Source organism: Leptodactylus fuscus, chromosome 8, assembly GCF_031893055.1.
Source record: "Leptodactylus fuscus isolate aLepFus1 chromosome 8, aLepFus1.hap2, whole genome shotgun sequence".
Lineage (NCBI taxonomy): Eukaryota > Metazoa > Chordata > Amphibia > Anura > Leptodactylidae > Leptodactylus > Leptodactylus fuscus.
In genome coordinates this window covers 14,846,605-14,871,356 of record NC_134272.1, presented here as the reverse complement: position 1 = coordinate 14,871,356, position 24,752 = coordinate 14,846,605, and the positions used below count along the sequence as shown (strand labels likewise).

Here is a 24,752-nt window from a genome sequence, read left to right as displayed (position 1 = left end):
AATGGACATTAACTTTTTGGAGAGTTCAGAACCTTCTTACTTCACGTCTGACAAAGTCTCTTCAGTTTATAAAATAATAATCTGCCTGCCCAAATGATAGGTGATGTTTCAGTATAGACAGCCGTGTGGTCGTGTAATCCGTCATCTTATATCTGAAACTTTATGTCTTCCAGATACCGTTGGATGCGTTGTGCCCGAGGAGTGTGTCAAAGTGTGTGGGGCTGAAGTTGGTTGCTCCAATATTGCATACCCCAAGCTGGTGATTGAGCTGATGCCAAGCGGTAAGAGAAGATCTAATAGATATGATGATGGATCGGTCTATGGCTGTGAGTTGTATTCTAGAGAAGCAAGCTTATTCCTTCAAGGATTGAGCGGAATAACTCATGGATACAAAAAAAAATTGAGTTAAGACCTAACTTTGCAAATCATCTTTTCTTGATCACTCTTTCATTTGTTTTGTCTTCCTGTCCCCCCTCTCCTTCTCATGGTCACCACCAATGATTCTGAAAGGTCTTCGTGGTTTGATGATCGCAGTCATGATGGCGGCTCTCATGTCCTCATTGACTTCCATATTTAACAGCAGCAGCACTCTGTTCACTATGGACATATGGAGGAAGATCAGGAAAAACGCCAACGAGAAGGAACTACTTCTGGTGGGAAGGTGAGGAGACCTCATAGACCATCAGTGCTGAGAACTTAGACATAGGAGGGTCTCATGGTTGCTTCCATATTCCCTTCTGTTTGTTCTGAAGGGCATTTGTTGTCCTTTAAGTAAAACATCACTCTCTGTCCAGTATTATTTCTACCCTATGCTATAAAATCATTAGTGTACGATTTCATCAGAATTTGGTGGAGTCTGGGGAAACTGTTGACAACTCCTGGCTTTGGGAACTCTTGATGAAATCCAGTTTCCTCAGATATAGGTAAAACTAGAGCTGGCCACACACCTTACGTAACTTGGCTAAATCATAGTTGAGTGACCACTTCCTTACCAACCCGCCCATAGATATCCATACTGGACTTGGCCAAGTGTGCATGTGTTTTCAACAGGGAAAGGGTAAAAAGCTGTTTCTAGACACCTCAGTCCACGCCCCTATTATCTATTATTAGGGGAAGAGTCACAATGGTCGTTGTACACATTAGATGGCTTACTGGCCCCACCAAAATCAATGCGTTTTCTCAATTTCTAATGTGTATAGACATGTAAAAAGAGTAAAATTAAATCAGAGGATGTCTCATTTAATGGGGATTATGATTTTAGGTGGCTCTTTATCTGTATGGGAAGCCCCTCCGCTCTCAGTTTACGGACTGAACCTTGTGATGTGCAGATTAGTTGACATCCTTCCTTTCTGCAGCCTTTTACGAGATATCTGAAGATTTATATCTAGTAATTCTGTGATGGGGTGGGGAGACAAGCCATGTGTAAGTGAGTTACAGGAAAGTGATTTATAGATGGTTTCTTTCCTTTTACACCGGGGTGTTATTATCGTGTGTAGACTAGTCTCATATCTGTAGATCAAGGTGAAGATCATGTCAACTGCTGGGAAGATTGTGAGTAAAAAAAAAAAAAAAAAAAAAAAGAGTAGTGGGAAGATGTAACTTCCATCAAATATTAGTTCCTACAATATATAGAAGATGTCTAGAGAATGTTATGTAGGGACTCGAAAGACGTAAACCTTCACTTTGAGACTAGACTCTGGGTATCTTACCTCTCTTGAATGTACTGCCTGGGAATACACTTGAGAAGAAGCTGGAAAAGATAAGTCCTTTTTATTTAGTAAAACTTCCCACAAGGCTTTGAGACTAGACCCTGGGTATCTTCCCTCTCTTTAATGTACTACCTTGGAGGACACTAGAGAAGAAGCTGGAAAGGACAGGTCCTATTCTATATAGTAAAACTTCTCACAAGGTTTTGATAATTGACTCTGGGTATCTTCCATCTTGTGGGTGAACTGCCTGGGTTGACATGAGACAAGAATCTTTAAGGAATAAGTCCTTTTTATTTGGGATAACTACCCACAAGCCTTTGAGACTAGACACAGGGTATCTTCTCTCTCCCTCTTGGATGTACTGCCTAGGGCCGTGACGGCGAACTTATGGTACGGGTGCCAGAGGTGGTACTCAGAGCCCTCTCTTTGGGCACCCATCTGTGGAACAGATTATACTGTGTGGGAACCACTGTGCAGCAAATTATACTGTGTCGGGGCCACTGTGGAGCTGATTGTACTGTTTGGGGGACACTGTTTAGCAGTTTGTACTGTGTAGGGGCCACTGTGGAGCAGATTGTACTGTGTAGGGGCCACTGGGGAGCAGATTGTACTGTGTGGGGGCCACTGTGGAGCTGATTATACTGTGTGGGGGCCACTGTGGCGCTGATTGTACTGTTTGGGGGACACTGTGTAGCTGATTATACTGTGTGGGGACCACTGTGGAGCAGATTGTACTGTGTAGGGGCCACTGTGGAGCAGATTGTACTGTGTAGGGGCCACTGGGGAGCAGATTGTACTGTGTAGGGGCCACTGTGGAGCACATTGTACTGTGTGGGGGCCACTGTGGAGCAGATTGTACTGTGTGGGGGCCACTGTGGAGCATATTGGACTGAGTGGGGGTCACAGTGAAGCAGAAAGCGCTATAAAGCCCCATTCATATGACCATATTTTGCAGGTCTATAATTGTGTGCAATTGTGAATCCGCACATTATTAAGGTTAAATTGCCATGTTGGCACTTTGAGATAAATTAGTGGGTTTTGGGTTGCAGGTTGGGCACTTGGTCTCTAAAAGGTTCGCCATCACTGGCCTAGGGGCACACTAGACAAGAAGCTAAAAAAGACAAGATTATTTTCATATTGTAAAACTTCCCATTTGGCTTTGAAACTAAACTCTAGGTATCTTTTTTTTTTTTTTTTTTTTAATGTAGATTGTGAGCCCCACATAGAGCTCACAATGTACATTTTTCCCTATCAGTATGTCTTTGGAATATGGGTTGGAAATCCATGCAAACACGGGGAGAACATACAAACTCCTTGCAGATGGTTTTATGCCCTTGGTGGGATTTGAACACCAGGACTCCAGTGCTGCAAGGCTGCAGTGCTAACCACTGAGCCACCGTGTGGCCCCCAACTCTAGGTATCTTGTCTATTGTGGTTGTACTTCCAAGGAGGATACTAGAAAAGAAGCAGGAAAGGACAAGTTTTATATGGTACAATTTTTATATGGTAAAACTTGCCACAAGGCTTTGAAACTGGACTTGTGGGTGTACTGTCTGAGTGAACAAAAGGAAAGAAGCTGGAATGGACAGGTCCTTTTATGTTGTAAAATGTCCCATAACACTTTGAAACTAGACTCTGGATATCTTGTCGATTGTGCGTGCACTGTCTGGGAGGACACTGGGGAAGAAGCTGCAAAGTCTTTTTTATTTAATTGTAATGTATTCACCCTCTACAGATTTACCATAGGCACTGAAAATAGTGTCACATATACCTTGTATCAACTAGTGTGACATTGCGTGCGTTCCTGCCGAGCCCTGCCATTCTGTGTCAGTAATGTGTGCTAAGCCTCAGGGAAGCTGCAATGAAATTGGTTCATTCCAGTCTGGTCAGTCTGGGAATGAGGTTTGGTTTCTTGTATCTAGTCTATTCTGAGATATTTTAATTAGTCTAATGACATATTGTATGATAAATCACCACGGCACAGACTAATCACTAATGGGTTTATTTTATATGAAGCCTTCAGTATAACAAGCAACGTGTGGCCCACAGAATGGCATCCATAGTGTCTGATAGTAAGAAACCCTGTAAAATTGATAGCCATAGGCCAGTGGCATATCTAGGAATGGCGGGGCCCCGTGGCAAACATTTGACATGCCCCCCGACTGACACCGACGCCGAAGATCTCGACTGACCACCTCCTACGCATTCCTGCGTGCTCTATTATCCCCCATAGTGGCCCCTTCACACAGTATTATCCCCCATAGTGGCTCCTGCACACAGTATTATCCCCCATAGTGGTCCCTGCACACAGTATTATCCCCCATAGTGGTCCCTGCACACAGTATTATCCCCCATAGTGGTCCCTGCACACAGTATTATCCCCCATAGTGGTCCCTGCACACAGTATTATCCCCCATAGTGGCCCCTCCACACAGTATTATCCCCCATAGTGGCTCCTGCACACAGTATTATGTAACTTAGTGGCTCCTGCACACAGTATTATGTCCCACTGTGAACACCCATAAACAATTATTATACTCTGGGGTCTTTTCAGACCCCAGAGTATAATAATCGGAGACCCAGGGGGAGAAAAACATAAAAAAAACTCTGTTACTCACCTATCTCCCGTTTCCTATGCTGTCGGCCTCCGAAGTAGTCGAACTTCAATGACGTCAGGCCGAAGCCTGCATGGATCGTGAAGAGGTAAGTAACAGTGTTTTTTATGTTTTTTACCTCTTCCAGTCCGCCAATCATTATACTTGGGGGTCCAAAAAGACCCCCGAGTATAATGATAGCAGCGGTAGCGGCTGTCACCAGGCCCCTAATGTCCGGGGCCCTGTGGCATCTCCCTCTGCTGCTATGGCGGTAGTTACGCCACTGCCATAGGCAAAGTTTATGATAACAGTGACCCCATAACACTTATAGCTAGTACCCTTTATAATAGCAGTGATAATCATAGTGACCCCATAACATTGACATTCATAGAATCCTTTAATAATAACCATAGTACACCCATAACTGTGATAACCACAGTGCCCCATAACACTGACCTGAGTAATATCTTCTAATAATAGTGCCCCGTATAATCATTACAGTGCAGCCACAGTGCACCAATATGGGTGACGGCTATAGGGCCCCATATAATAGGCAGTTTACTATGACAATCACTGTAACTCCATAATAGTGGTATCTAGTGCCCTTTATAGTAGCCAAATATAACCATATCCATCATAACCACAGTCACCTAATAACAGAGACATCCATAGTAACCTTTAATAATAAGTGTAGTGCACCCCTACTAGTGATAACCACAGATATTAGTAATATCCTCTAATAATAGCCACAACCACCGTGACCCCATAAAAGATGCATGATAACATCCTATCTCCGATTTCTCTCATATATTTGGACATAATATTTGGAATATTTGGTAATAATGGGTGTGTCTATCTACCTGGTGCTAGCAGTGACCTCTATTATTTAGCCTTTCCTGGAATAAGTCATTAGTCAGATCATCAGTCAGATATTATCTGACTGCCATAATGACATGCCGTGACCCGGCGGCTGCCATCGTCCTCCCAGACCAGTTCACATGCCGTTGTGACACTGACAAGCTTCATGTTGTGTCTGGTGCTGGACCGGCAGAGGTTGTAGATATGTGATTATAATGCTGCCTCCATAGATCAGGGGCGATAGTGATGCGGGGGCATTGTGGACTGGGTCCGATCATGATGTCATAGCGGTCAGTGATCCTAATGTCTGTAGTCATAAGAACCAACTAGAACAGGGACTACCATGGGGAAGAAGGGGTCTTAAAATTGAGGATGTCCCTTCAGTATTCGAGGAGGGAAGGAAAGTTACATTTGCTTTAGCGGTGCAGTTTATATGGGAATTTCATGGTAAAAAGGCACTGAACCACCCTGAGTAAGAGCCAACACTAGGGCTAGTAAGGGCTTCACCTACCACTACGGTTGTGGCCTTTGCATAAGGTTATTGTCCTGGATAGGTGTACAAATGGTGCAAATCTATGACACTCTGCCGCAAAATCTATAAATGTAACCTGCAAATGTCCGCACGATTTCACCCCTGCTGCACAGAAAGGGGTAAAGTTCACATTGAAAATCTGCCACAGAAATTGATGGTAAAACAGCAGAGGATTTGGAGCTCTGTGTTAGGTAAAAAAAGAGCCCTGACCACTATTCATATACACTCAAAATCTCAGTTTCTAGGTCCCTATGGTGGTCATTCTCTAACCCCGGTGACTGTTCTGTATACTTTTGCTCTGTATATAGTCAGCAGTGATCTTACCATCACCTATCATTGACGTCAGCCGGGAGATCACACATGTAGGACAGATTGTGCCGTAAATGCCAAACCTCTGCAAAAGATATCCATCATAACTGGAGACATGATAGAAATGCTAAATACCGCCAACAAGTCGCTGCATGACCGAGTCTGCTCCCTGAAATGTATAGACAGGAATGGTCACAGGCAGCAAGAAAGTCAGTGCCAGGAATCACTGTGAGAATATATTTATGAATATATATAAATTATGATCTGAAGAATTGACCTTTAATGGGGGACAAGCATCTAATAGCCAGAATCCAAAATGTGAGGGCCTGCCATGTCCACACACCCCCTAGGAGCCCATCCATTCTAGGATGTCTCTGTGGAGTCACATGATATATCACATGGTGTCTCCCATCCATCTTGCTGTTTTGAAAATAATCCTGTGCACACACATGCCCACTATCTACAAATGGCGGTCACCAGCTGATCACATGACCCGCTCCGGTGCTGGGCTTTTATGATGCTGGTGCAGGTATTCGTACATAGGTAACCTCTATAGATAATCCTCCATGTATTTCGCCTGTCCTGCACTGTCTCTGCTTCTGTCCTGTAATTCATTAGAACATTATCTGATGTGACTAATTTACGTCGGGACAATGGTTATTAATAACAATTAACATATCTGTCACATGATGTCAGTGGCTCCAATTATAGGAGGTGTGAATGCGCATTTCATCTAATTAGTGCTGGATTAAAGGGATTTATCATTGTTTCTCCTACGATGTTTGTAGTTCATTTTGCTTTTTAGTGTCCCCGTAGAGATCCTATCAGGTAGCCCCTGAGCTAGGTGGCAGAAGAAGGCTATGGCAGCTGTATATCTTCCTCAGCTTTGGCCAAGAACAGTCTGTGGTTGACATCAACATGGCTGCCCTTACATCACTTATAGGGTCACCCACATCAGTCCAAACCCCTGTTTATACAATGATGTCTTTCCACATATCAGGTTTGTCATTCAGGACTCTAAGAAAGCTGCATGGGTTCCAGTGCCATGTCTCTACATCACCATGGACATCTGTATTCACTAGACTTTTAGTTACCAACATGATTCTGCCCCATTCTTTTCCTTTCTATTTATTTTGTACCTTCCCGCTGAAGCTATTGGTAAATGGTTTGGTGGGATGGTTCTCTTCATCTCTGATGTCATGAGAACTTTTCTCTACAGCTGTCAGGGCTGTTCATAGCTTCCCTAGGTGTTCAGTCTCTAGCAACTTCATTCCTGACTACGGGCTTCATGTATGGTGTATGGCCCATCTTGTCCTTTGGTTGTCACTTTGGTTTGGATCGAGTTCCTGGTTTTCAGGCAATGTCCATTGTCTCCAGCCTTCACCAGTTAGAACATACTGTGAGGATGGTGACCTTATGGCTCCAAACAGTGAGTCCAGGGCGAGTATCAGGGATTCCCTTATACTCCGCAGGCATAAGGGTTCACTGTCTCCAGTCATCCCAGTCTGGATGGGCAGCTATACTTGGACTTGGAAATTGTCACCTGTTGGAGTTTACATCACAGATTTCCTAATGTTTGTTAGGGGAAATAGTGCTGCATGTGTCATTGTCCTGTCAAAATGGCGGACAGCTTGGACCTCATTGTTGGTGTTTGTCTTGTGATGGATCATGAATGGAAACCATAGCGCAGATGTGAACAGAGACTAACTCGCCTACTTTTCCACCTCTGTCGTCCCCACCTCCTGAGGTTCGATAATTTGTGAGGACACGTCTAGTCACAATAAGAATCCTATATTTATACATTCCTCCAGTGTGTAAGCGGGCACTATGCACTTATCTTGCATGTGTCATCTCCCAGAATCCTTAGCTGCTGGCATTATTAATAGTCTATCAGTATTGCAACATCCAGGTGACGCCCGCTTCTCGTGCATGTGGGTGACGGAGAGTGGCGTGTGTGCCAGCTGACCTGGATAGCTTTTATATTAATTGAATTAAATGAAGGAGTGTTGTTGAGACTGAGAAAAAAAAATAGGATGACTAAGCGGCCGGGGAGATGATGAATCATGGCGAGGAGGGCGGGGCTTATAGCTCGGGTGTATATATTATTTTAGAATAGAAGTCATAAAGTAAAATAACAATAATAATGATTCCTTAAAGGAAAGTTCCTTTCATCACTAAATGTTACATAAATAGCAATCAGCAGCGAAGATCAGGATTTAAGAGAATCCCTTTAAATCGGATTGTCAGTGTGAAGCCCCGATAGGGATGTATAAGGAGGGTAAATGCACCAATAATACTATGTGGGGGGCACTATGAGGGCATGATTACTGTCTAAGAGCACTAAGGGGACATAGTTAATATGAGGGGGCATCAATGGGCAATCTATCTGTGATGGAGCACTAAGTGCACATTCTTATTGTGTGGCAGTCATTATTACTGTGGGGGCACTAAGGAGGCATCATACTTTGCGAGGGGCACATTTTCTTTGTATGGAGTATCCTTACTGTCTGAGAACACTAAAAAGACATCCTGACAGTGTCAGGGGCACTGAGGGAGCATCAATGCTTTATAGGGACACCATATATATATATAGAGAGAGAGGACATTAATGGGATGCCTTTACTATGTGGGGATACACATACACAGTCCAGTCATATTAACGTGACCACCGCCCACTTTTGACCTCAACGTTAAAAAAACAGTCGCAGAAGCCACGTGTCATCAGCCATCTGGGTGCACTCATTATTGTGGAAGGCACGATGGAGGCACACAAGTATGCATCTATCCTTGCGGACCATGTTCACCCCTACATGTGAAATGTTTTTCCTCCGGATGATGGCATCTACCAGCAGGACAATGCGACGTGTCCTAAAGCTCGCAGTGTACGTGCGTGGTTCGAGGAGAACCAGGATGAGTTTACCGTACTCCCTTGGCCAGAAAATTCCCCAGACTTGAACCCAATTGAGAATCTGTGGAGCCACCTCGATCGGGTTGTTCGCACCATGGATGCTCAACCGCGTAACCTAGCACAACTGGCCACGGCACTGGAGTTGGCATGGCTCAACGTCCCAGTGAACATCATCACAACATCCCCTCTCTTCCCGCACGTCTCGCAGCGGTCCGCTCTGCCAAAGGGGGTTATTCTAGATTTTGACAGGTAGTGACATTAATGGGACTGGACTGTGTATATGGCATTATTGTATCTAAGGGGATGATAATGGGGTATCACTAATGTGAAGGGAGACCTTGGGTTCTTAGGGGCCAGACAGGGGTCGTAATGTGAAAGTGTGCTTGGCACAAATGGACCCTGTTACTGTGTATTACACCAAAGGGGCAATATTACTGTTTGGAGGCATAAAGGGAACTCCAAAGGATTGTCAAGTTCAGACAGGAATCGGCTGGGGTTTGAGGCCTGATTTAGCATAAAACAATTTGCCAGAAGTCGGCGTCTTATATGACATGCCTCCTATTTCAAGACTGTTTTAGCACTGAGTGCATCCAAAATAGTGGCGGAAAGACACAAGACTTAATAAATACGGCGCTGATGCTGAGACCTGGGCGATGAAAGACACGGTGAGATCCTGGAGGTTGTCATGTCATTCAGGTTCCCCACCAAGCATTGTCAGTGGGGCACACCCCGACATTCAAGAGCGTTTTAATTCCACCCAGGTGAAGGAAGCCACTAAAATATACGACGCCACACCTCGGTAATTGTTTTCAGCTTTTGTCTCACGCGCAGGGCTTTCAATTAAACTTCTCTGTAATTGAGGACGACCCAGCTGTAAAGGAAGAAAACTTGGCAGTGTCTAGACACTGGCACAAAGACGAGAGACCAGACTAAGAGAACAGCTCACGCTTCCCGTTCGCTGTATTTAGGGAGTGTACGATGGGGGGGTTGACTTTGGCGCCTAGTGTGGTACCCTCCTCAATGCCAGATGCTGCCAGTGGGTCTAATTGGTAGGTAAAGCGTTGGATTTAATTAAAAAGAAAGTATCAAACCGTGATGCAGTCTGCAAATTAATTAAAGTCTCCCTTTGCTTACAGTTTGGCACCATTTTCGCTGGATACGCAAAATGTATGCATGTTCTAACCTGGCATCAGCTAGTAAATGATGTTATGTATTTCTTATAACGTGCCCTGAACTAAACCACAACCCTAGTCCCACAGATACATAACTTATGAAGGAAATAAGTAGGACTTCATGGAAGTGTAGAGAACTTGGTACTATAATACCGCCATATGTATGAGATGTAATCCCACCGTCTCAATAGAGTGAGTGCCTCCATAGTCTGTACATACATCAGTTGCTATTTGTCATATATGATGATCTCTTGTCTGGGTGAAGGGCTCTCGTCTCGAGCCTAGGGCGTCATTTTACACCATCCCAGGTCCTTGAACCTCTTCTTCAGTCCATTATAGTAAATGTGCTATTGTTTGATCCTGGAACCAGGAAAGATCTCTAACCATCGCTTTGTGTTCACATGTCATCTATATCTATAGATGTCATGTAGAGCTATAGGTACTGGTTATGGTAAATTTACTTAATGACATAAGACAACCAACGCCTGCGAAATATTTATTGCATGTCCAGTAATGTGCAGAAGTCGTGGGGAAAGTAAGAATGCTCTCAGAATAGAAGGGTTAATCGTTTACTTTTTGTCAATTAACAAACGAGAAATATAAATCCTATCAATATTTGATGTGACCTTTACCCTTTGCCCTCCATCAGTTCTTCTCAGTACCTTCAGACAGTATTTGGCAGAACTCGGCAGGGAGGTTGTTCCTGCCACCATCTTGAAGAACTAAGCCCAGATCTTCTGTGGATGTCGGCTTGCTCCAATCCTTCTGTCTCTTCATGTCACCCCAGACATACTGGATGATGTTGAGATCAGGGCTATATCTTTGGGGACCATAGCATCACTTCCAAGACTCCTCCTCCAAAGGGCAGAGGTCACACCAAATATTGATGGGATTTACATTTCGTTAATTCACAAAAATAAACGTATTAAACCTTCTATTTCTATAAGCATTCTTACTTTGCGGCTTTTTTCCCCACACCTGCCAGAAATTTTTGCACTGTATTGTATTTCTGGAAAGTTGGGTTACATGTTGCCGTAGCATACCAGATGGCGTATCTGTAATGAAGGGCTCAGCGCTGTGTACTGAAATAATAATAATAATCAACTATTGAACAACCTGTAAATGATAAGGTCAGATAAGATACATAGACAGCTCGCTCCTGCAGGTTTCCTCTTGGACATTGCATAAACTCTCCACCAGGAATACCAATGATTGGAATGAATGATATGTGGAGCATGCTGGAGCCGCGTAAGAGAAGAATAACAAACAAAAAAAAATTAAGTCACTCAACACAAAGAATGTGACACACGCACATCACCGCTCAAATATGTGGCACGTAAGATGGATCCAATGATTAAAACGGAAGAGTATCCTCATCTATCAAATACAGCTGCCGTGAGTGGGATCGCCAACGATGTCATGTAGCCGAGGAATGGGAAATCTATAGCCAACGAAAGAGCTGAAGACAGAAACTAACCAATGGAAGAAAAGATCAAGGAAAGAACCAAAGACAGAAGAAAGATGCAGAATGAATGTATCCAAGGGAAGAACAAGCAAGGTCAAAATGTAGCACTGGTGGGGGGAGGTTAGTATAGCGCATAGCGTAATGGCTAAACCTAGTCTATCACAGAGCTAGGAACTAAACTATTGAAGGAAATCACCCCAAAAATAGCCAAACCAATAATGAACAGTAGTCAGCGACTGAACATAGAGAATCATAGAACAAAGTCAAAGACCAAACATGGCCATTGATAGAACCGTAGGCAAAGACAGAACATAACCAAAGGGAGAGGATAGTCAAAGACAAAATAGCCAATCATAGGCCAAAGCCAAAGACGAAACCTATCTAAGGACAGACCATTACTAAAGACCGAATATATAGAGCACAAAACCAAAGACTAAACATTGCCAAGGATAGAACAAAGACTGAACATTACCTATGGTAGACCATAGCCAAGAATGGAGCAAAGCCAAAGGCCAAATATAATAATCAATAGACCATAACCAGAGACTGAACATAACCAAAGGGAGAAGATAGGCAAAGACAACATAGCCAAGGAGAGGACAAAGCCAAAGACTAAACCTATCTGAGGTCAGACCATTACCAAAGACCGAATATAGAGCACAAAACTAAAGACTGAACATTACCTTTGGTAGATCATAACCAAGCATGGAGCAAAGCCAAAGGCCAAATATAATAAAGAATAGACCATAGCCAGAGACTGAACATAACCAATGACCAAAAATAGTCACCGCTTTATTTGACAGAATAAAACAATATTTTGAGGTTTCTGCGACTTCCCATCACACATTTCCATATTTTCCCCATTCTCTTTGCAGGATAGTGACGGTGGTCCTTGTGATAATCAGTGTGGTCTGGATCCCCATCCTTCAGAACGCTAACAGCGGGCAGCTCTATGTGTACATCCAGTCCGTCACCAGCTACCTGGCACCACCAGTCACTGCTGTGTTTGGTTTGGCAGTGTTCTGGAAGAGAGCCAACGAACAGGTAAACCCCATCTGTGCCCATCCTGTACACACAATACTAAACAATAGACATACCACAATAGGGCGCACCCACTGAACACAATGCAGCACACACAATGCACAGAGTCACTTTCTGTTCAAGTAAATAAGGTCACCAGTCACAGAGAATGTGAACATGGAGCCCGATGACTGGAGAATCACAATAAAGCCTTAAATGAGGATGACTGGGGAGTGCCTCACGGCGGTGTCATTAATCGGATTGCTCTTCTTTTCTTGCCGCGAGTTTTCACTATTTTGGAAGTAGATGTCATTTGTTAGATATTTAATTACACTGAAGATACAAGGTTTAATCCTAAGTAGACAAAATAGCACAGTCCATCTTGTCAGGTGGCTTCTTTAACAATGATGTCATGCTAAGACTCTCCATTTGCTTAATATAGACTTTGTGTCCCTTTACACCTATAGATCGATACCTTTCACCTAAAAAGTCTAGGGTTAGTTAGCTGTATAGCCTCTTAAACAAGACCTTTCACCACCAATTCATGTTCTTGCTATGCTTTAATAGCCACCCCTTCACTGATTCTTTTTTCTTTAGGCCCCACAGTACCTGAGCAATCAGATCACTTCGTTTTGGAGCTTGAAATGCTAACTAGACTCTCTAATGCCTAGTGGGTGCAGGCAAGGTGTGGACTCTCTGATTGGAGTTCTGAGTCACGCCCCTTGCCTGCTCCTTCTTGAAATCACCCACTGGACGTTAGGGAGTCTAGTTAGCATATCAGGCACCAAAACTAACCATACTGATAGTTTGGGAACGGTGCAGGCTAGAGAATCAGAGTCAGTGGAGAGGCAGATAGCAAAGGGTTAAAAGAGCTAGTTGCACTGTGAAGGTTTGACCTCTGTTCTATTCAAAAGCACCAAAATTGTACGAACACTACAATGGAGGGGATGCCTCATGAAGACCACACCTTAGAGCAGACCTGGGCAATGTACGACCCGCGGGCCACATCCGGTCCTCTGACTGCTTCTATCCGGCCCGCATAGCTAGTGGAAGTTTTTTCAAGGACCTGTGATGATGTCATCACAGCCTATCACCAGGATAGGCTATGACTTGTTAGTGGTTGGAGCCACACGGAACTGTGTGCTTGATGCAAGCTGCCGGCAATGAAGGCTGCTGGATGATAAAGAGAAGAAACAGCATGTGTGAGCAAGAGGAGGGAACTAGGGGCAGATGTAGGGGGGCAGTTAAACTGAATGCACATGGAGGGGGGACAATAAACTAGGTGGCAGATGGAGGGTGACTTTACATTGGGGCAGCTGGAGGCAGATATTAAACCATGGGGGGTAGCTGGAGGTGGACATGTCTGCCTCTAGTTGACCCCAGTTTAATGTCCCCCTCCAACTATCCCCACTGTTTAATGTCCCCTCCAGCTGCTCCAGTTTCTGCTAGTTTATACTGGGGCACCAGGAGAGGGACTTAATACTGTGGGACATTTGGAGGGAAACGTTATAATGTGGGGGGGTATAATATTAGGGTGACTGTAGGAGGATTTTACTTTGTGGGGCACATGGAAAAATGATTGAGAATGGGCGGAGTCAGCGGATAAGTGGGTGGAGCTAAATTTGCCACAGCGTGCATGGCCCTCTAGAACCGTTATAATTTCTCATGTGGCCCCATGGGAAAATTAATTGCCCACCCCTTCCTTAGAGGTTGTCATACAGCACATATGTGATTGCAGGGGAAGCTCTGGCTAGCCATAAATGTCCCCTTAGCAGTCACTGTGAATGTAGTTTGCCATATTCCAGCCATTCAGTCACTGACTATGTAATACATGGACAGGTCTGTTAGAGCTATGGACAACTGTTCAACTTTTTCTGTCCACCAGTATTAAGAAAATACTGCGACTTGTAGCAAAGAGATGATTCCATATATATTCAGTATGTATCAGAGAAATGATTGTTCATCCAACAGCTATTCCTCCTGACTTATACATGCACACGCATTCTGGGCTTGACTGAGCATGCTTGTGTTTTCAATGGGGAAAGGGAAAAATCTGCTGGTTTTGGTCTATCCTTTACCGTGGTCTTTCTCTCCAGTTCCGAGAGATCATCTCTTAGGGAAGAGTCGAATACATAACAAAGTCAATGAGTCTCTCAAGAATGCATTGCACGTTCAGACCTTTAATTTTAATCGGAATTATGTAATACTCCGTTTCTCCAGTGGAGGCACTGCAGGGAAATTGGACGCTTGTTATTATTACTTTGTACAATTTTCTATTATTTCTAAGGTAGATGTAATATTACTGTCCTTAGATGTGTATCTAGGGGTCAGAGCGATTATATAGTCCTCAGATCAGTGCACCGTATCATGCAGCACCCTGGGACGGGGCCGTCCTGCAGGTTGTCAGAATTTAACAGGCGTTGCATACCAGAGGCAAGGCTCCATAATCCAGCATAATGTGACTGGCTGCATCAGGAGCACAGAGAGAATCGTCACCTTCATTTACCATAATTGCTGCATTGTGAAAACAGGTGTGTGTAGATTCCTGGGTTCAGAATAAATCCTAATCCTATCATTAATCCCCCTCCCCTGATAAAAGTGGGAGTATTACACGAGATCTGCTCATTTACAGACATATTCATAGCCTCCAAATTGTAGATGGTAAAATCCATTGACTCAGTCTTTTTAGCTCAGAATAATATCCCGAAATCCCAAGTCATATTAGTATTAGGGAATGAATGCTTCTGCAACACGGCTTCTATTGTATAAAAAAGTGAAGCAACTTTGCAATCAGTGTAGTCTCTATCCTATAGCCCTGTATTGTTTCACTCCTCCACCAGATTCTCGATACCTATAGAACGTAGGGCGGGATATGGAATCAACGACTGGTTGGGCGCTATCAGGTACAAGACATATATACATAGATAGATAGATAGATAGATAGATAGATAGATAGATAGATAGATAGATTGGAAAGCAAGGGATTATGGGAAATGTATTTCAATGACAATAACAGTGAGGGAGGAAGTAGCTAGCTTCCTAAATTTATACCCAACTATCAGACAGATCGAGGGTAACTGAGTACACCACTTTGTCTTCTATTGGTAAAACCCATAAGATCGAACAAAAAATCCAACCTGTGTTATTCGTGTTTTCCCGAAGGTCCTCCAGAACTTGGTGCACACATTTTTGGAATCTTTAGGCAAATGATCAAATCTCTAATTGGTTGCTAAGGACGTCAAAGACGGTTTGATCATCGTTTCCATCTTGTCTGCTCCTAGTGTTAGGAACTTAAAGGGGCTGTCTACCCACAGCAAGTTACACCCATCCACGGGATTGGGGGTAACATGCCGATTGGTGGATGTCTGCCGACTACTGGTTTTGAGAACTGGGGGTCATACAGTGCACGCCACTCAATTTATTTGAATGGGGAAAGCTGAGTACGCCCTGGTCGTAACTGGGGTGCAACTCCCCACCTGGTTCTTGATATCTATGCAGATACTAGCAGTGGGATACCACCAATCAGCAAGTTACCCCAATCTTGTGGATAGGGGACAATTTGCTGTGGCTGAACAACCCCTTTAAAACAAGTCTGTGTAGCATGGAGAGGCAGTCTATTACATGGCAGATGGAACAGTCTGTGACCACGTCTGTGCATGTAGGTCCATATATTCCATGGGTAGTCTGATGCCTATGACTTGACTACATCACGTCTTTGTCTCTCCTCACAGGGGGCATTCTGGGGTCTCATGGTCGGCCTGGTGGTGGGATTAGCTCGGATGATTATGGAGTTTGTCTATCCCATCCCTCGGTGTGGTGTCGAGGATGAGCGGCCGTCCATTCTGAAGGACATTCATTACCTGCACTTCGCCATCATCTTATGTGCACTGACAGTGGGAGTAGTAGTCGGGATAAGTCTATTAACGGAGCCGCCGCTCCACTCTCAGGTAGGTAAAATCCATCCAACATAACAGAAGACGGCAGCTTGTGTGCCTAGACAATCCACCTTCATTCTGTGCTATAGGTTAATATATACGCCACATGCTTAGCTCTCCATGGTCACTAATATGATATATAATACCGACACCGGAGACCATGATCTCCCTGTAATGAACAGGCAGAGAAGATTGTGCGCACCTTCGCGTTTTTACAAGCCCCCTAGTCATGTAGGTGGAATGTCGGTGCCAGTCTTTGCTCTCTGCAGGTAGTTGCAGAATTTGACACTTACATCACTATAAATAGGATTCCCCCCTCCTCCAACATTTGGTTTAGACCGCGTTCACACAGCTTTGTCACAGTTTTGCAGAATGACCCAATTGTGCAGATCCATAAATATACTAGATCAGACTGAGAGTGTAATAAAAATAGTGCCGTATGACTGGGGGTCTATCAACCCACCCCTTAGTGCAGCATCATAAGTGGGTAATACGTGAATAGTGGTAATATAGGATGATGTCATCACATGGGATGGAGTCGGTGTATTCTGTATTCCATACAGTGCAATGTCATCAGGTATTAAGGTATACGGCAGTAAGAGGGGAGGCCATCGTGTCTGCCAAACATGCACCTGAGTAGCATACAGGAAGGAGGTGAGGGGAAGGAACGGAGCCGCAGATGGCATCCTGCTTGAGGGAACCACAAACACCCATTAGGTGGCGGAAGAAACACAGTGTGGTGCTATAATAAGCAGCCGGGTCTACTCTGTGAGATACGAGAACTCCCTATATTATATCACCGTACGCTGCTTTCTTCTGTATCAGCCAGTTCTTCTAACCTCTTCTGAGAACGGATGTATATAAGTTACAGCAGCCATTTTAGTTATAATTTAGTTACCTAGTCACCTAGGCCCTGCACACCCCTCCATCTCTCCTGGTGATACCATACATTGGCTTAATAATACCACCATACAGTGCTCAATAATAATATTAGCATACCGTTATCAGCCACTGTATGTACTGCAGCCTTCACATATCCTCTCTGATGCTTGGTGAAGGGTCCTAGATGGTGAACGCCTGGGGAAATTGTCTTTTTTGCTATATTTTTTTTCAGGTTTTGTATTGTATTTTTCAGTATTTTTCCAGCGCAGCTCATAAAACAAGAAAAACAACCCAGCAATTGGTACAAGTAGAAAGCAGCAACATGTTTTAGGGCCGCCTAATCCAAATCTCATGCCAAGCATACTAGAACCGGTGCCAGGGAAAATAGCGCTAGGTTTAATACCAAAAAGTGGTGCCAAAAACTAAAGAGCCTCTTGTTTTGTGTTTTTGTTGTTCCTCCATTTGTAATTGTTACAATGTTACCAATATTTTCCCTCTCCAGTTTCCCCAACTTTTCTTCCCCTAATCCCTATAGGCTCTCATAGACAATGTGCATTGTTAGTGGATAGCCATATGGACAATGCTACACAAGCAACAGGTTATTTTATGGAGACCACCCTAGTCAGCTGCGGAAAGAGTAAGGTTGTCCATACATCTTAGACCTACCTTAGAGTAGCCACGACCACTGCAATACATAGAAGAGTCTGGTCTAGAAGAATAGACTGTCACCTTAAGATGTAGAAGAGTCCTAGAAGAAAAACCACAGCAACCAAGAGATGTGGAAGAGTCCTGTCTAGAAGAATTATCCACCTTAAGATGTAGAAACGTCTTGTTTAAAAGAATACCCACAGCCACTTTATTATATGGTAGAATAGCCATGGCCACCAACAAATAATTAAATAGACATATGTGGTTAATATATCTACAATATGAAGGACCATTAAGAAGAGCAGGGATCTAAAAATGTCTCAATTTCTCAATAGGTGAAAAACCTTACTTGGTGGACAATTCCCCGGGGAAGAAGCCTACCTGAGATCACACTGAGGAAAGTGTCTACCCGAAGCCACTCAGCCCCAACAGAGAATGAAGGTGGGTCCAGGTGTGACTGGTACCAGTGATATGAGAAGTTACTAGTGGTATCAGGAGCTTAATACACTGGTACTAGTGGTATCAGGAGCTTATGTACTGGTACTAGTGGTATCAGGAGCTTATGTACTGGTACTAGTGGTATCAGGAGCTTATGTACTGGTACTAGTGGTATCAGGAGCTTATGTATTGGTACTAGTGATATCAGGAGCTTATGTACTGGTACTAGTGGTATCAGGAGCTTATGTACTGGTACTAGTGATATCAGGAGCTTATGTACTGGTACTAGTGATATCAGGAGCTTATGTACTGGTACTAGTGGTATCAGGAGCTTATGTACTGGTACTAGTGGTATCAGGAGCTTATGTACTGCTACTAGTGATATCAGGAGCTTTATACTGGTACTAGTGATATCAGGAGCTTATGTACTGGTACTAGTGATATCAGGAGCTTTATACTGGTACTAGTGGTATCAGGAGCTTATGTACTGGTACTAGTGGTATCAGGAGCTTATGTACTGGTACTAGTGGTATCAGGAGCTTATGTACTGGTACTAGTGGTATCAGGAGCTTATGTACTGGTACTAGTGGTATCAGGAGCTTATGTACTGGTACTAGTGATATCAGGAGCTTATGTACTGGTACTAGTGGTATCAGGAGCTTATGTACTGGTACTAGTGGTATCAGGAGCTTATGTACTGGTACTAGTGATATCAGGAGCTTATGTACTGGTACTAGTGGTATCAGGAGCTTATGTACTGGTACTAGTGGTATCAGGAGCTTATGTACTGGTACTAGTGGTATCAGGAGCTTATGTACTGGTACTAGTGATATCAGGAGCTTATGTACTGGTACTAGTGATATCAGGAGCTTTATACTGGTACTAGTGATATCAGGAGCTTATGTACTGGTACTAGTGATATCAGGAGCTTTATACTGGTACTAGTGGTATCAGGAGCTTATGTACTGGTACTAGTGATATCAGGAGCTTTATACACTGTTACTAGTGATATCAGGAGCTTTATACTGGTACTAGTGGTATCAGGAGCTTATGTACTGGTACTAGTGGTATCAGGAGCTTATGTACTGGTACTAGTGATATCAGGAGCTTATGTACTGGTACTAGTGATATCAGGAGCTTATGTACTGGTACTAGTGGTATCAGGAGCTTATGTACTGGTACTAGTGGTATCAGGAGCTTATGTACTGGTACTAGTGGTATCAGGAGCTTATGTACTGGTACTAGTGATATCAGGAGCTTATGTACTGGTACTAGTGGTATCAGGAGCTTATGTACTGGTACTAGTGGTATCAGGAGCTTATGTACTGGTACTAGTGGTATCAGGAGCTTATGTACTGGTACTAGTGATATCAGGAGCTTATGTACTGGTACTAGTGATATCAGGAGCTTTATACACTGGTACTAGTGGTATCAGGAGCTTATGTACTGGTACTAGTGGTATCAGGAGCTTATGTACTGGTACTAGTGGTATCAGGAGCTTATGTACTGGTACTAGTGGTATCAGGAGCTTATGTACTGGTACTAGTGGTATCAAGAGCTTATGTACTGGTACTAGTGATATCAGGAGCTTATGTACTGGTACTAGTGGTATCAGGAGCTTATGTACTGGTACTAGTGGTATCAGGAGCTTATGTACTGGTACTAGTGGTATCAGGAGCTTATGTACTGGTACTAGTGGTATCAGGAGCTTATGTACTGGTACTAGTGGTATCAGGAGCTTATGTACTGGTACTAGTAGTATCAGGAGCTTATGTACTGGTACTAGTGGTATCAGGACCTTTATACACTAGTACTAGTGATATTAGGAGCTTATGTAATGGTACTAGTGGTATCAGGAGCTTTATACACTGGTACTAGTGATATCAGGAGCTTATGTACTGGTACTAGTGGTATCAGGAGCTTATGTACTGGTACTAGTGGTATCAGGAGCTTATGTACTGGTACTAGTGGTATCAGGAGCTTATGTACTGGTACTAGTGATATCAGGAGCTTATGTACTGGTACTAGTGGTATCAGGAGCTTATGTACTGGTACTAGTGGTATCAGGAGCTTATGTACTGGTACTAGTGGTATCGGGAGCTTATGTACTGGTACTAGTGGTATCAGGAGCTTATGTACTGGTACTAGTGGTATCAGGAGCTTATGTACTGGTACTAGTGGTATCAGGAGCTTATGTACTGGTACTAGTGGTATCAGGAGCTTATGTACTGGTACTAGTGGTATCAGGAGCTTATGTACTGGTACTAGTGGTATCAGGAGCTTATGTACTGGTACTAGTGGTATCAGGAGCTTATGTACTGGTACTAGTGATATCAGGAGCTTATATACTGGTACTAGTAGTGCCAGGAGCTTATGTACTAGTACCAGTGGTATCAGGATGTTATGGGGTAGTCTGGGTCATACAGAACAGTTGGGTCAGGACCACAGGTGCTGGATCCAGGTTTCCCTGATGCCATTTGACTTTATTATTTTTATCAGCTTTTCTTTTTGTCTCGTTTCTTTGGACAGTCCCGGCCAACTCTTCCCCTCGCAGTCGTACCTGGAGCAACATGTTGTGCAAATCTACCCCAGAAACAGTGGACTCTCCCACTCCCATTCAACAAAGAAGCATTAAAGAGGACCCATTCTGGGCTCGGGTCTGCTGTATTAATGCCATCATTCTCATGTGCGTCAACATTTTCTTCTATGCGTATTTTGCTTGAAGGACAAAAGCAGAGTAAATATTACCCATAAGTGCCATTAAATTAACCATTTCACTGTCACCGTCAATACATGGTAACGGTTGAGGTCAATCCATTCTACAGCTGGCAATATACCTCAATATAGCGGCATCCACTGGCCGCCTGTGCCATGGCTCAGCCTATTACTGCCTGGTGAATCACATACCCAAACAAAGACTATACAGTATACAATCTAAGTGTCAGCAGAATACAGAGTCCTGCTCTGGTAATCTCAGACTACATGACGCATGGTTGTTTTTTTTTAAGTAGAATCCAAGATGGCGGACCACCAAGGCTAAAGAGGCGGCGCGGTTACATTCCTGAGATTGTGTACAGTCATAAAATACAATTATTAAATAAAAAGGTGTTATTAATGGCGCTGCCTCTGCTCATAACTTATAACAGGGGCTCTAAGTGGCAGCTTTTTATGGTGATGACTCCCAAGAAATCATGGAGTGTCTCAAATAGTCTTCACACCAAATGAGTCACTGACCCGAAATCTGCGCTCAAAATAGGGAACAGCTGATCTTTATAGGGCAAAAGTCAAATCCTATAAAACATTAACTACCACATACACATAGCTGTCTGATATAGGATATGGGAAACTGGGTGAACGACATGCGGCACAGGGACAAACTTTTAAGGTGCCCTCAACCACAACAGATAGTCACCATAATAGAGACAGCCATAGTGTCCTCAAAAAAGGTGCAAATCTCAGGATTGCAGCATAGATTTGAGCCGCCTGTGCCACTTTCCTGAAACAGCCAATGGCGTGCAGTGGGCAGAGCCACCTATTAATATTTCAATTAATTAATATGCAGAAATCTGGTGTAAATGATGCTGAAATCTGTCATAGATTTCCCTTAATGCGCTCGATCCATCGGGGGTACCCTGCACGTACAAGGAGGAATGTGCCTTGTCGTAAATGAGGCGTATACTCTGCCAGTGATGGGGTTTTAAAGACTGTCATTGAAAATGTCAGTCTTCATAAATCCCCCTCAGTCCAATGTTCATATGTTATTTAGACTTTCTACTTTCAGATGGGCGGACCACTCTAGCTCAGGACCGCCCACTTGACAGTACAGAGCCTATTTAGCATATTGGGTGCTGAATCTAACAGCACTGATTGCTCAGGAACGGTGAGGGGTAGAGAAAAAAAAATCCAACTATACCAGAATCAGTGCAGCGCCACCTATTGAAGGATGTAAAGAGGTGGAAATGGAGGAGGTGGTGAAAAGTTCCCACACTTGTCCATGACAGTATTAACCCTTGTCCCCCTGTAACAATGACAACTGCAGAACCAGTGGCGTAACTACCACCATAGCAGCGGTAGCAGCTGCCACAGGGCCCGGGACATCAGGGGCCCGGTGACAGCTGCTACCGCTGCTATCATTATTCTCGGAGGTCTTTTCGGACCCCCGAGTATAATGATCGGGGCCCCCTGTTGGTGGAATACTTTCCACCAACAGGGGGCCCCGAAGCTGCAGCAACGGCTGAGACACAGGAGCTGCAGCTCTGGCTCCTGTCAGGGCTTCAGGACGCTCTCCCCCCTCCCTTTCTCTGCCTGTCCCCTGCCCACCAATGAGAGGAGGAGGCGGGGCTTATCCCTGCCGAGCTCCTGCCATCCTGCACTGGAGGAAGAAAGGAAGAAGGAAAGTGAAACTAAAGCTACACAGGTACATACTGGGGTTACTTATTAATGTCAGGCATATGGGGTGATTACTTGTGTTTTAGTAACTCCATGTGCCTCATATTAATAGCAGTTAACCCTATCATGTCCCTCACATTAACCCCTGTGTGCCTCACCATAAGAGTTACTGATATGTGAGACATATGGGGGTAATAGTAATGAAGATACTTTATTATTACCTCCATGTCTCTCACATATCAGTAACTCTTATGGTGAGGCACACAGGGGTTAATGTCAGGGAGATGATGGGGTTAACTGCTATTAATATGAGGCACATGGAGTTACTAAATTGTAATGCACATGACCAGATTTTTTATCCACAATTTGTCCTGGTATAGCGGTCAGCGGGTGACGTGACAGTATTTAGTCCTGTAGGGGCCACTAAGGGACATAATACTGTGTGCAGGGGCCACTATGGGACATAATACTGTGTGCAGGGGCTACTATGGGACATAATACTGTGTGCAGGGGCCACTATGGAACATAATAGAGCGCGCAGGAATGCGTAGGAGGGACTCGGTCGAGATCTTCGGTGTGGGGGGGCCCCATGTCAAAAGTTCGCCACGGGGCCCCGCCATTCCTAGTTACGCCACTGTGCAGAACCTAATAGCAAATCCAGAATGCAGCAGTGCCCTATAGAAGTGACAGCCGCAGTACCAGAGTATTCCACAAGGGCGGCTTATACATCTGCTACATTATTGCAGAAGTGCTTAGAAAAACCTTCAGTGGTTTATTGTTGTATTGACTAGATATCCTACAAAAATTGTGTGTGGGGGGAGGGGTAAAGAGAGGGTTCTCAGATTGGGGACGTCTCAGTTGTTGGAAACTTGACCCATAGAATCCATAATAATAATCTATTGGCCTGTTCTGTGCGGCCATGTTCCATTATTATGGAGGTTGTCTCAGTGCCAGACGGAGGCTCGTAAAGCTGCGGAGACTAGGTGCTGTGCTACTGGCTCCATGCCTGCACCTTTATAATAACATTTACCATTTCTCTGGTCCTTCTGCCAAAAACTGCTCCCTGGGAAAGATGAGAGGATCCGGGATCTACTTAGGGAAATAAAGTGGAATTAAATTAATGAAAGCAAATCACTAAATTGCTGAGCCGTGTGTAAAGCGGCTGAACCTGTGACAATGACTCCCCATTAGGGCGATTACCATCGCCAGGCCCTCGCTTAATATGCAAATATTTCCAGGCAATTATAGGTTTTGTAACAATGAAGCAGTGAGCTGAGCATGTTATGTATGTCATAAGGGGCGACTGTACAAGTGTCACAGACCCTCTGTGGAGGGCAGATGGCTGATAACTTACCTGCACTCGCTCCACCTGTATCACCAGGGACAGATTTTTACTTTCTCCATGTACAAGGATGACCTGAGTTTATTACCCCTGAATATTTTTGCTCCAGTAAATCATTAAAGTGCGGTGAATGTTTTATGGTGTTGGGTCCATCTCTTCTTGCTTCTTATTGCCTAATTGGAAAGGATATTTAGGCTCTGTTCACATCTGCATCAGGGGTCCATAGCCATTGCTGTCATATCTGATGACAAGTCTTATTCTTCTTATGGTAGAGTTGGAAGGGACCTCAAGGGCCATCGGGTCCAACCCCCTGCGAGTGCAGGTTTTCCTAAATCATCCCAGCTATATGTTTATCCAGATTCCGCTTGAAGATTTCCATTGATGGAGCGCCCACCACCTCCCGTGGCAGCCTATTCCACTCTCTCACTACCCTCACTGTCAGAAAGTTTTTCCTAATGTCTAATCTGTATCTCTTTCCCTTTAGTTTCATCCCATTGCTTCTTGTACTTCCTTGTGCTAATGAGAATAGGGTAGATCCCTCTGCACTGTGA

At 44.0% G+C, this 24,752-nt stretch overlaps 2 protein-coding genes across 2 annotated transcripts in view; both read left to right on the top strand.

Annotated features, from left to right (window-relative positions):
- Nucleotides 1–21,574, top strand: part of SLC5A10 (solute carrier family 5 member 10) — a 74,521-nt gene extending 52,947 nt beyond the window's left edge. The window contains exons 10-15 of the mRNA XM_075285203.1: nt 174–281; nt 511–661; nt 12,423–12,591; nt 16,299–16,514; nt 18,368–18,473; nt 21,000–21,574. Of these exons, the coding sequence (XP_075141304.1) occupies nt 174–281; nt 511–661; nt 12,423–12,591; nt 16,299–16,514; nt 18,368–18,473; nt 21,000–21,193 (944 nt within the window). The 3' untranslated portion in view covers nt 21,194–21,574. The remainder of the gene's footprint in view (nt 1–173; nt 282–510; nt 662–12,422; nt 12,592–16,298; nt 16,515–18,367; nt 18,474–20,999) is intronic.
- Nucleotides 1–24,752, top strand: part of LLGL1 (LLGL scribble cell polarity complex component 1) — a 409,866-nt gene that overhangs the window by 183,038 nt on the left and 202,076 nt on the right. The window lies entirely within an intron of this gene.